General features: G+C 49.6%; 1 protein-coding gene across 1 annotated transcript; it reads left to right on the forward strand.

Annotated features, from left to right (window-relative positions):
* Positions 1 to 2264: 2264 nt before the first annotated feature.
* Positions 2265 to 7204, forward strand: LOC144141604 (uncharacterized). The gene is made up of 2 exons (XM_077673148.1): positions 2265 to 2459; positions 5285 to 7204. Exon 2 carries the CDS (start codon positions 5323 to 5325, stop codon positions 6565 to 6567), a length of 1245 nt encoding a protein of 414 aa, XP_077529274.1. The 5' UTR covers positions 2265 to 2459; positions 5285 to 5322; the 3' UTR covers positions 6568 to 7204.
* The last annotated feature ends 5951 nt before the right edge of the window (positions 7205 to 13155 follow it).

Raw genomic sequence — 13155 nt, forward strand, 5'->3', positions numbered from 1 at the left:
CAGGTGGCGGTAAAGGGTGGCGTGGTGTTTTGGGAGGGAGGTGTAGGGCAGCGGGGCGTATTTTTAGTGCGTGTCTGTAGTGGGGCAATATCGAACAAGGGGTGGAATCACGGTTAAGGGAGCGTGTCTTCAATGGTGGGAGGGTAGCCCCCGTGTCGGTCATTGTAAGGCCTTAGGTCATTGAGGTTAGGAGTGCCCGGTCGTGCAGATCGCGGGCGGCGGCATGAGCCGCTTCATTTCTGACCAAGACGGCATGGCCAGGAGTCCAGAGAATGGTCGCTTCTAGGCCCGGAGGCGGGGTAGCATGGAGGCGGGGTAGCACGCAGGGTAGCATGGAGGAGGCTTGCTGTGGGGCCAGGCCGCCTGGTAAAGGCAGCAGGCTTGCTGTGAATTGGTAATGACCATGAGGTAAGGATGATTTCGATGTGCAGTAATGGTATGGGCTATGGACCCATCGACGCCGCGATACCGCGCAGGAGCGCTTGACCGTGACCACCCGAGACGCTTGCTTGAAGGTCAGAAGGAAGCTACGAGGCGCTTCCTGGATTTCGCTTAAAAACCTCACCCGGAGCAATGGAGGACACTACTGGCCAGCTACCGCTGCGGAAACCAGATCGGTCTGGTTCAACGGGCACACAACGCAGCACAGGCAGTTGGTTTCAAGGACCAAGGGGGCCTCCCGTGTTGAACCCTGTCGGACATTCTAGCATACGGCACAAGAACCCCGGTGGACACCGCCCAACCCAGCTAAAGACAGCTACGACAACTGTTTTAAATGCAGAGCATTTCAGTAACTCACGATGTCACCCGCGTTGACGTCCGTAGTCGTAGTCTGCACCCCTCCCCCTACACTATATAAAAAAAAACTATCCGGCGCCTGGTTTCGATCCCTCGACCCTGCGGGCGGAACGCAATGTACATGGTGCTCTACCCACTGCGCCATAAAGCCGACACAGAATGGGAGGCTACGAACGCGCCTTATATCCTTGACTCATTCAAACTACGTCAAGAAGCTGCTGATACAACGCATTCACTGCCACCAACTCCCAAAACACTAAACGTTAACGCAATACACCCACCCCCTATGCGACGCATTTACTCGAGTCCCCCTAGCGGGTAGATGGGCCCAATTTTTTAAAGTACCGGCGTCCTTTTGGCAAATTACGATTACATGTTTGGCTGGATTTTTCGGCCCAGATTCCTGGTATGCTGCTAAAGGACGCAATGGCTAAACAATGTTGGCATGCATAGGTCGGGCTACCGGTGCAAGTAGTTTGAAAATATCTTGCCTTTTTACTTCCTTCTCATGCGCTTTGTTGAGCTGGAAATGTTTTTTTTGCGATAATTTACTCTACTTCTATAAATGAAAACTGATTTGATGAGGGGAAGCCAACAAATGCACACTAAAAATCCACCTGAGTTTCCCTTTATATGCTGCGCATATAAAATTCGTCGGTACACCTATTTTATTGCCTGCATCAAGCGATCAGAAGTGTCTGTAGGAGCTTTGCAGAGCGTGGCGCTAAATGTCTGAGTGTCGCCCTGGAACCAGGAACGCGCAACAAAATTTAAAAGCGACACAGTGACGCAATTTGGATGCAAAGAATAACAATAAAAACACTAGAATGAACTCACTTAAATGTATTTTGCGTTCATGTATAGGCTACACCAAATTGCCAGAGAATCCGCATAGCCACGCGAACACGCGCTCAAAGAATCATAAAGAACGCGCGGGAAACAAACAAACGTAAAAAAAACGAATACTGCAAAGTTGAGAGAGATTAGTCAGTATATTAACTACATTCAATTTTTGCAAAGCGAGGTGCTTTTCTCCGGATGTAAGAGCGCAATCCACCGCATGGGGCGCCCTCATCAGGGTTCCAGTTACGCTGGCCGTACCGGTTGGAGCGCACCCATACAACATTAGCACATACCTAACGGCGACTTCTTTGCGTGTATACGTTTTCAAAATAAAATGCACTTCTTGTTATTGAGAAACTGTGTCTTGTCTCCCTAATGTTACAGGTGCGTAACCGAATGGTATTTGCGAAGGCTTCATATTACAAGCTGAGCAATGATTCCTTTACTTCATTTATTGTCTCTCTTCAAATACAAGATATCTGCTCTAATTGCTTTAGTCTCTGCGAATTCACGAAACTTCACCCGTAAAGTCGGCGAAAAAAAAAGAAAGAAACACGGAAATGGTGTGTCGAAGCGCTGATGGTTTATGCGACTACAGCGCCGCGGTGTATTCAGAGCGAGGTGGTAGTTGCGCGCAGCACGACGAAGTTGCGCTGGCCCGCTGGGCGCGGTTTATCAGGACCTAACTGTGTTTCATTGTTCTAAAATATCCGATCGCCTGCGTTTTTTCTCTCGTCACCGTGTATCCTGAGTCAGCATTCCGAGAGCGTACAACTGAGAAACCGCCGGGTTATCTGATTCCTTGAAGACTCAACGCAGTAAGTTTTTATCCCGATTATGTGCGTCGGCCTGTCCACCGACTAAAGCTAGTTACTACGGCGCAGTAATGGCTTCAACGCCAACGATGCTGATTCGCAGACGATAGCTTGTGCGGTTAAGAAACTGGTGTTCGCTGGATAGGCGCGTGAAATCGGTGGTTCTGCGGACGATTCTTCGCGGCATTTAGTCACATTACTCTCGCCGGTGATTTGTGGCTCGCTATACGTGTGCGAGGCATCGCATATCGCTGTCACCGTGAAACGCTCCATGACGACATGCCTCGATGAGGCGTTCATGGAAGTACTGTGGGAAAATCTTTCATGTAAAAAAAAAAAAAAAAAAAAAACCATGACTAGGCGCTTACCAAGAAAAACGAGTTTTGCGCCGAGGCGGAATATCTACCTGAGTAAAAACAAAAAGAAACGAAAAAGAAAGGACACAAAGAAAAACGTGGGCACGAAACGCACACATATGTGCACTGAGGGGGCAAGATAATCATATCCTTTTGGTAGGTGCCAACCGATTCCGCGCTAGCTGACGAATCCTTTCGCGTTTAGGCTGCGTGGGTTCCAAAGATCTCTCTTGCGCACTGTTCCTTGTACTTGATTTGATTTATTGTAGTGTTTAACGCGCCGACGCAACGCAGGCGATGAGGCGCGCCGTAGTGGAGGGCTCCGGATTAATTTTGACCACCTGGGGATCTTTATCGTTCGCCGAAATTGTTGTTCCTTGTTCCGAAATCGTTCCTTGTACTTAGCCCACGCGTCTGGTCAAAGCTGCCGTGCACCCGCACTTTGCACAGTGCAAGGCTAGATTAGGGCCTGTTCCATTTTTCACTGCTGTTCGCCGTCCGAACGGAGCCCAAATCGTAAAGCGCAGCATGAACTTAGAGTTAAATGCGGTTCTAGCTGTAGCGACAATGACACCTCATGGAAATTAACTTTTATTCTTCTTAGGAATTAAAAGGTTACTCGGCGTCAAGCTGCTTGTCGGAGGTCTACCTTCGTAGACGCTGCGTTCTTAGACTCTTACGAAGCCAACGCCTCCTTTTAGGGGGCGTTGACGAAGGACGCTGTGCATTACCATTCGGCGTTTGCAACAAAGTTTGCTCGGGTTTGCTCAGAAGCGCCTTCTAGGGTTAGAAGTATGGGTTGTGGAGTGTGGAGGGAAGGTGTTGGCTGCGGTGGGGCAGTCAGGGCTCAGACGGTCGGTTGTACGCTGGCCTCGGCGCGCGTTTCAGATTTCTGGCGCGTCTGCCGGGAGCAGCCGTCTTCGCATCTGGCAAGACGTCGCTACTCGCGTCTTGCAGTGCCGTGCCATTCGTGGACGGTTAAAGGAGGAATAAACATATATTTACAAAAAACGGTCATCGTAGTCCTCGTCGGCTTCCTCAGTCCAATTAGCCGTGGTCTTCAGCTGCCCGCGCCGCCCTGGTTGTTAGCCCGAGCTGTACATCCAGGGTCGGGTTACACAGCAGGGCCTGCCAGGGTGGTTTTGGTGTTGGTAGTGGCCACAGAACTGGTGTGGGTGTGTTGGGACAGTCTAGCACCAGTGTTGCAGCGTGTCAGGTTCGCCTTCGCAGTACTGGCATTGACGCTGGCAGAATCCGGGGCGAATCACATGAAGTAAAGTTCTATGTTGATACGAGTTGGTTTGTAAGCGGCGTCATGTGGTAGATTGTTCGCGGTCGAGCTTGTGATGTGGTATTTCTGTCGTTCTTTCCAGTAGTGTTTGAGGATGTCTCGATATGTTCTAGGTATTGTCTCTGTGCCTTGAGTTGCTGGCACTGGAAAAGCGGAGGTAGGGAGTGGCCGGTGTATGGGTCCGCGGGCTTCGGCGTGGGCCCCTTTATTCCCCCTGTACGAAATATAATTTTTCTTTTATTGGAAAAGTCATTTTCACACGCCTAGGTGAAACCAGCTGTTTCTGAACAGACGCTTAGATCTGACGTGCTTGTGAAGGAGGATCTTGTAGTTCGAACACATACAAGAGCAACTCCTGAGGCCACTGGTCATACTATTGGCTATTTAGTTTTCACTTTTTGAGCATAGGGATCGTGACTACGCTTTCGCAAAAATACGACAGCGTGTCGTTTGTGGCGCCGCCTGCACATCCTTGTATGTCTTTTATGCGTGAACCGGGTGTGCATCGGTCTTATATAAAATTGCGCATCCATTCGAAAAACGGGTTATGATGGTTTGGTGGATAGCGTGCTTTACGTACGAGTAAACGTTATTCTAACTTCCTAGAGATTGTTAAACGGTAGAAATACCGCTTTGACAAATTCATTGCTACATCGTTTGAACGACATGCTGTTTAACTATTCAGGAGGGAAATCGTGGCCTCTCTTTTAATGCAGCTTGCGGCATGGAAAAGTGGTCTCGTTCAGAATGTGAATATAAACATTGATGTCTATCCCAAGGAGGACAGTTGTACCTTGTAGACAAAAATGAGGTGTCAAGTTATATATAATACACAAGGAAAAAAACTATTTCAGAAATGCGCAGCGAGACGTTCTATGCACACAAAGCGTTGCTGGTTTAGGGAATGTAAACCAAACGCAGGGATCCATGTGCGAGCTTAGGCTTGAAAAGTCGGGAGCCACCACGTAGTCCGAAATGAACGTATCTAAATTGACTAAATGCTTGCGAGCGGGTGTTAGCCTTTACGCTCGCTTGTAAAGGCAAGTTAAGGTTTTACGGGTTCTTGACGTGCCGAATTCGCGGTGTGAAGCGCCACCAATGTGCTACCCAAACCGAGAAGACCACTAGCCCTGATGAACGTGCATTGCCCGCCATTGTCTCACAAGTTGAAACTTTCGCAGGTCCGGTGTGACGAACTCCTACACCTCCCATCATCATCATGCGTCCAGCAAGCGGTGCATCCGCTGCTACGGGCGCTTCCGTCACGCAAAGCTCTGGTGCTCCAATGTTCTTTGTAGAGAGGGTCCACTCCTGGTCGGACAGCACGGTCCTCACCGCAGCCTGCGACGTTCTGAAGCAGAGCGGGGGTTATCCGACGGAAGCAAACCGCCGTGCCCTGTACAAGGAGTGGCTCGCCATTTACGCATCGCAGGAATGGGAAGACTCGTTCGACGAGCTGGTGTTCCTATGCATCGCGTTCACGCCGTCGCCTACGTCACCGACCGAACCACTCTTCGGCGACTGCTTCAAGATGGCGACGGACGGCTCTTGGGATCCCGTCCTCGACACCGCTCCCCTGATCCAAGTCTTCAACAGGCGCCGACTGGACGACGAGGAGCTGCCCAAGTCGTCATCGTACCACCAACTCCCCGTCTACCTATTCGACTTGCTGTCCAGAGAAGGAAGCGAGGCCCTGAACGAAGCTGGCATGCTGATAGGCTTCTGCTCTCTGCTCTTGTGCGCTGCGTGCGCTGAGGACGCAGAGGGCGCCGGGGAGCTGTTCGCCACGTGGACGATGCCAGGGCCGAGCTCGATCTTCCGCACCTCCTTCGTCGGCCGTGTGCCATGTCCCAAGCCGCCGTTCCTGCTGGGCCTCCGGAGGAAGACGCTGTCCCCTCGACGTGTGCTCATTCCGTACGCGGTGGTGCTTCCGGTTGCACAGTTTGTGCTTCTCAAAAAGGCGGGAGCTGACGCACCCATGCGAGACCTGGCCTTCCTTGGAAGCGCCTTCTTGAGGCACACGAAGTTCATCGGCCTGGAGACGGTGGACATGCTGCGCAGGTTCGCTAACATGAGCGGACGTCGCATGAGGAGCCTGAACGCGCTGATGGGCGGAAAGGAGTGCGAGGAGACCAGGGGCCGCGTGGAAAACTACCTCCGCAGATCTGTTGGACCCGTCGACGTCTACCACTCGATGCCCTGGTGCCGTGTCATCTGCTGCCACCTGTTCCCGAAATTGGAGGTCAAGTACAACGTTGCGTACAACCTTAGAATCCTGAGCTTTCTGGAGGATGACCGCCAAAGCTCCATCGACTATCTGCACAGCATACCGGCCTTCGCCGAAATCACGCTGGCAGATGTCGCTCGAGCGCGTTTGTGGGCGAATAATTTTCGTGTCCTGCTGAGCAAAGGTCTGTTTCGCAGTGGAGACGATAGTGGCCCTGCCGAAACGTCAGTGCCGTAGGAAAAGTTTGGAGATGAGGGTAGGGCGCACCAAGTGCGTGTGGATAGCGCTGTTGGACTCCGCGACTATGGACGGAAATTGTGTCCCTATTGGTATTGATAATGGTGCGTTTGCGTGAGGCCAGGGAAGGACGCACCAAGTGCGTGGATAGCGGTGTTGGATTTTGCGGATTCTGGATGGACATTGTGTCCCTATCAGCATTACTAATGGTGCGTTTGTGTGAGACCAGGGTAGGACACTCAAAATGCGTGGATAATAGTGTTGGATTCTGCGGGTTCTGGATGCGAATTGTGTCCCTATCGGTATTTTGTAATGGTGCGTTTGCATGTTTTTAGACATACTTAGTATTGCGGTGTCATGGAGTGATCAAAATAACTGTACGCAGTAAATGTGTGGTGAACTCGCACAAAGTGCACACGCAATTTTTTACCTGTGGACGCCTCTTTTTCTTATGCCTTCCCTCATGTTCATTATGGTCCTGCCATCGTACCAAGACTTATTATCGTGGTGTTGTCAGGCATTGGAATGGTGTTCAAATATGAATTGATGCTTGCGGGGTTTTACTCGCAACTAAAATGATACTCCTCTTTTGTGCCATTTCGTAGTGAAATTAATAAACACATTGGGTCGTGTTTGTACCGTAGTTGTGGTTTGTTTGAAATTACTTACCAAGCCTGGTAAAGATTGAGGATCGCATTTGATGTGCTTCTTCAAATGAAGTGGTTTTTCAGGGACTAAAAATAAGTTATCAAACGACGCCTCGCATTGACGTTTTGTAGTAGTTTTATAGTACCTTGAAATTCGGCTAGTATACCGTACGAGGCCTTCAGCACGGTCCTTTTGCGATGGACCCATCGGGCGGACAGCACGCAGGTCAACTGGAGCGCCCTGATAGTGCTGGCCAGTGTCCCTGGTGGCATTTTTATGTAGAGTCCTGTTTGTGATGAAAACCTTGGAGCAAACAGCACACCTGTCGACTGGGGCGTCCAGATTTCACTGGACTGTGTCGTTTCTGACGTTTTGTATAAAACCTAATTCTTGTTTTGATAGCTTTTCTTGATATCAGTATTATTTTTACACTTCTGATGTCTGAATAAGTTTATTTCAGGAACTTTAAACTATCGTCTGCTCACTGCAGAGCGCAGATGACCACATTTAATAGCGGCGTGCAAGCAGACTTTTCATTCCTAGAAAAACATTCAGGAAACAAAAGGTGACCAAATAATTAATTTTATCGTAAAGTGTTATTAAAACAGCAATTCAATTTAAAAAAAATGCTTTAATGGCAAATGCGGTGAGTGAACTCCAAGGGCACTGCTGTCGACCGATGGGCTGTTTTTCGCGCGTTTTCATCACTGACGACACGTCGTTATCAGGTAAAACTGGCCCGGACGTTGGACTAGCCGAATTGAAAGGAACTATAATAATATCTGAATTTGATTTCGCGGAGAATAATTACACATGCATGCCAGACCAAGACACGGGAGAGTTGTGGGGCTGTGCCCAGCAGTTGACTACCTGTCACCGGAAGTAGAAGAGGCATGCCGAAATTATGCTGTAGGACATATCTCGCCGACAGCTCATCACATCCTGCTGCGAAAGCGACACATTTCACCAGTCCGTCTAATCTGGACACCTGGGCATGCGTGTCTCCCTGGCATTGAACGCATTCATGAGATTGCCTGAGGCCTCACACTCTGCGCGCCAGCGGAAGACAAACCCAAACCAGACAAGACAGAAAGCATCCCACTCACATACACACATATAGAACACTACAGACTATCCAGTAGGACACTTCGTCCGCCACACGCGCAACTCACCCGTGAGAAAGCCGCTGCATGGCGCCAGCTACAAACTAACACATTTCTTAGCCTCTCGCTCCGGCACACATTCTATTCTACCATGTACCCAGACAGATGCCCATCCTGCGGAGGACACCCGAACCTGTATCACTCCACATGGGAATGCCCCAAATCCCCCTCCCCCTCCCGATGGGAATCCTCTCTTTCCAGCTCAGCCTTGGACGACCAACGCGGACTGATCGATAGGGAAAAACGGATCACAGCAGCAATTGGGGCCCTGGACTAAGGGCACCACCCTCTGAGAGCTAAATAATCTGACTTTATAATAAAGTTTTCTACTACTACTACTGATTTTCTAATGCACTGGGCTACCCGCGGGCAGCCAGAATCAAGAGCCGGTCATTTGTTTTTCTCGGGCAGCTCTATGCGTCACTTCCGACGGCGCCAGGTCGTCTTAGAGTTTCTCTGGTCAAGCAATCTCTGGCTACACGCGGGTGGCCAAAACCACCAGGACGTTTGTGGTGTGGCGGCGAGCTGGTTCCAGCCTGCAAGCTAGCAGACAACGCTGCTTGCAGAAGACAAAAGGTGATTCGGCATAACATTGGAGTTGTTTGGTTTTTCCGTGTTTTGAAGTTGAAAGTCGCTTTACCTGACCCGCAGCTTGCGTGCAAAGGCAACATTTCACTTTATTTAAACGTTGTCCTTTCATGCACATGTTTTCGTTGCAACACGCGGCCCTCTTTTTTTTTCGCCCGGAAAGTTCTATTAGAGACGACAGCTTGCCGCTTCACGAAAGTGTTTTATGCCCGGGTACACCAAGATCTGTCCGGCGTCATATCCGTCACGGAAATGACGTCGCCAGAAAAAGTTCCATTGACGCGGCTGCGCCCGGATTCGAGCCACGAGCTCCCTCACCGCAACGGGAAGTACACAGCGCTCTGCTCACTGGGCTAAGAATCTTTTTTTTCTTTATTGCCAATCTCGGACAGCAACACCAGGTACCAGGTACAATGACAAATAAAAAATCAGTAATGCCACCGTGCCCCCCAGGGCCGGTGTTGTCATTTCAAATTCCCTAAGCGTAGTTAGGGGTTCAATTTTAGACAGCCACTCTGGTGGAGAGTTCTTCGCTCTATGAACTTCAACAAACTGTGACACACTTTCCCTAAAATACTGTCTCGTTGGTCGCGCGTCTACATCGCAATGCAGCCAAGCCATGCGCGAACGCCAAATGCTGTGCAGACCCAACAACATTACATTGTCAAATGGCACACCGTGCTCTCTATCAATGCACAAAAGACGTACGCCGTGTGGGCTAAGTGGAAAATCTTTCTGGAGTGACCGTTGGAGGACATCCCAAAGGAACACTGCGGCCCAGCAATGCAGAAAAAACATGCTCGACAGTTTCAGGTTGTTTGCAAATAGGACAGTCGGTTCCCCATGGCACTGAGAGCCCCCTTTCTTTCATCCAAGTTGCGACTGAAAGTGTACCCGTGTGCAATTTAAAAAAGAAAGTTTTTGCCCCAGGTGACACTTCCATTCGCTTCACTCGTTTTAACACATCTTGTCCTGGACCATTGCTGTACAGAGGAGGAGGAGAAAAGCGAAAGGAAAGGCCGAGAGGTTATCCAGGCTGAGAGCCCGGATTGCTACTACAGAGCTCTATACAGTGGCACTGGGAAGACACGTCACATACATCCTTATATAATTTTTTCCTTGTTACATTGGCCAGATATTGCATTGAAAAACGCGTTGCTAAAAATCGGAATGACAAAAAAATTTCTTTAAAATATCCATAGACACCACCTTGCATGCAACTTGAAGAAACCACAAATTCTGGGAAAGCACGCATTAACCGAATTCAAGCGCAAGTAGGTGTACGAACGCGCCTTATATCTTTCCTACTAATTTCTTCATTTAGATGCCGTCTAGGAGGTCCTTCCGTCTAGGATAAGTGAAGAGAAGTAGTTCATCATGACACTAACGAGCGACGACAGTTTTTGCCTCGATGACGGCGTCTTCGTGTACGCGGGACGCGGGTGAATTGAGGCACCCTACGCCTCCTACTGCTTTCGGTTTCGGTTTCGGTTCCCTTTCGTTTGCACAGTTTTCATGGCGGTGCGGTTTCAGTCGGATTTACGCAATGTTCCGGCGCGTGCAATCCAGAAAACCTAGAAAAGCTGTTTTTTATCCCACTAGTTAAATAATAGACGTCTGTTACCCAAACGCTCATCCCCGTGACGTACGTTTTTCATTTTCTATATATATATATATACACCTGAGAGGCGGTGCTTTCTATTCAATCTAAGAAAAAAAAAACAAATTTAGAGAAATTCATTTTTTACCATGAAAGGTTTTTTTTTAATTTCTCGCCATTTTTCAACGTATAAGGACATTTTCGAACTTGTTACCAGGGCCAGTGACGAAATTTGAGTTCTTGAAACAATGTTTAGGTAGTACACGAATTATGCAGCACTTATAAATCAAGCACCGATTGTACGCTCCCGATTTATTAAAACGCCAGGATTAGCTTCCGTAGCGCTTTTCGCTACTCCCTGCATGGTAGCAATGTGCTCGCAGCGTGGTCAGCCTCAAACCACTTTGCCCCTTTCCTTTGAAAGCCTTTTTTGTGTGCACATACGAACTTGCCACGAGCTGTCGAAAAAAATTGGGCCCATCTCCCCGCGAGGGGGACTCGAGTAAATGCGTCGCATAGGGGGTGGGTGTATTGCATTAACGTTTAGGGTTTGGGGAGTTGGTGGTAGTGAATGCGTTGTATCAGCAGCTTCTTGACGTAGTTCGAATGAGTCAACGATATAAGGCGCGTTCGTAGCCTTTCATTCTGTGTCGGTTTTGTGGCGCAGTGGGAAGAGCACCATGTACCTCGCGTTCCGCCCATAGGTAGTGAATGCGTTGTATCAGCAGCTTCTTGACGTAGTTTGAATGAGTCAAGGATATAAGGCGCGTTCGTAGCATTTGATTCTGTGTCGGCTTTGTGGCGCAGTGGGAAGAGCACCATGTACCTTGCGTTCCGCCCGCAGGTTCGTGGGATCGAAACCAGGCGCCGGTAAGTTGGTGGTAGTGAATGCGTTGTATCAGCAGCTTCTTGATGTAGTTTGAATGAGTCAAGGATATAAGGCGCGTTCGTTGCCTTTGATTCTGTGTCGGTTTTGTGGCACAGTGGGAAGAGCACCATGTACCTCGCGTTCCGCCCACAGGTAGTGAATGCGTTGTATCAGCAGCTTCTTGGCGTAGTTTGAATGAATCAAGGATATAAGGCGCGTTCGTAGACTTTCATTCTGTGTCGGCTTTGTGGCGCAGTGGGAAGAGCACCATGTACCTTGCGTTCCGCCCGCAGGGTCGTGGGATCCAAACCAGGCGCCGGTAAGTGTTCTTTTTTTATATAGTGTAGGGAGAGGGGTGCGGACCTGTTGTTGAGAGCGAGGAGGGTAGCGTGATGCGGGAGAGGAGGAGTGGGGGAGAGGGCGCACCTGCGCGCTGAGCTGTTGCGGACGGACGGCGAACGCTACATGTGAGTTAAAGAAATGCTCTGCATTTAAAAAGGAAATAAATACGTGCAACGCTAACAGCAAGCTCGGGGGGTGCACTTTGTTTATTTTGCCCGAGGCTACGGCCAAGAATAGCAGACGGGCAGCCCGCGCATGCGCAGATCGATACTGAAAACGTCCATACAAGGACTGACAACAGTGAAATTTGGGGATTCAAGGGGGCGTGTCCAGAAAAAAATTGGGCCCATCTCCCCGCGAGGGGGACTCGAGTAAATGCGTCGCATAGGGGGTGGGTGTATTGCGTTAACGTTTAGTGTTTGGGGAGTTGGTGGTAGTGAATGCGTTGTATCAGCAGCTTCTTGACGTAGTTTGAATGAGTCAAGGATATAAGGCGCGTTCGTAGCCTCCCATTCTGTGTCGGCTTTGTGGCGCAGTGGGTAGAGCACCATGTACATTGCGTTCCGCCCGCAGGGTCGAGGGATCGAAACCAGGCGCCGGATAGTATTTTTTTTATATAGTGTAGGGGGAGGGGTGCGGACTGCGACTACGGACGCCAACGCGGGTGACATCGTGGGTTACTGAAATGCTCTGCATTTAAAACTAGGGGGGGGGGTCTACACACCCCCTAGGGGGGGTGTAGGGAAATCACTGTCCGCGGTGAGTCCGAGACTATAAATCGAAGAGCCCCCCCCCCCCCCCCCCCATGTATTGAGCGCGCCGACGAAACATAAACGGCGGAAACAGACAACATTTTGTGAAGTGCACCGTAGCAGACGACAGAAAAAAGGCCCTCAGTGCCCGTTTCGGCTGCCTGCTCCTAGATTTGTTGGTGTACACCGCCTCGGCGTAAACATGACGCAACTTGTGCTTTTCGCAGCCCGTTGTCTCCCAGAACGTCCGTAAATCGAACAGGCCCACTGTGACGTGCGAAATTCTAACCGGGAACGGTCATCGATATCGGTACAGAAGGGAAAAAGGAGAACAAAATAAAAGCAAAAAAGGACAGCTAAAACGGAAATACGCTGTCCCGTGAATATCTAAAATAAAATGCATCTAACTTATCCTCAGCTACTGACCAATAATATCTCAACGTCGGAGACACTATCTATCGCGATGAGATAAGAAATAAGCGCTCACCATATTAAGTTCGCCTCCTTGGTAGCGCAAAATCGTGTCGCGTACGAATTTCCAGCACAGTTTTATAAACTTGAATGTGTTTTGGGTGGATTTACATTTTAAAACTACTGCCTCTTCATGCAACACGCAAAAGTACTACA

Source organism: Haemaphysalis longicornis, unplaced genomic scaffold (genome assembly GCF_048455015.1).
Source record: "Haemaphysalis longicornis isolate Haplotype H1 unplaced genomic scaffold, Haemaphysalis longicornis Haplotype H1 scaffold_6, whole genome shotgun sequence".
Taxonomy (NCBI): Eukaryota; Metazoa; Arthropoda; class Arachnida; order Ixodida; family Ixodidae; genus Haemaphysalis; species Haemaphysalis longicornis.

What these genes read in the sequence shown, in the direction of transcription:
- LOC144141604 (XM_077673148.1), top strand. Translation starts at nt 5,323, where the DNA reads ATGCGTCCAGCAAGCGGTGCATCCGCTGCTACGGGCGCTTCCGTCACG.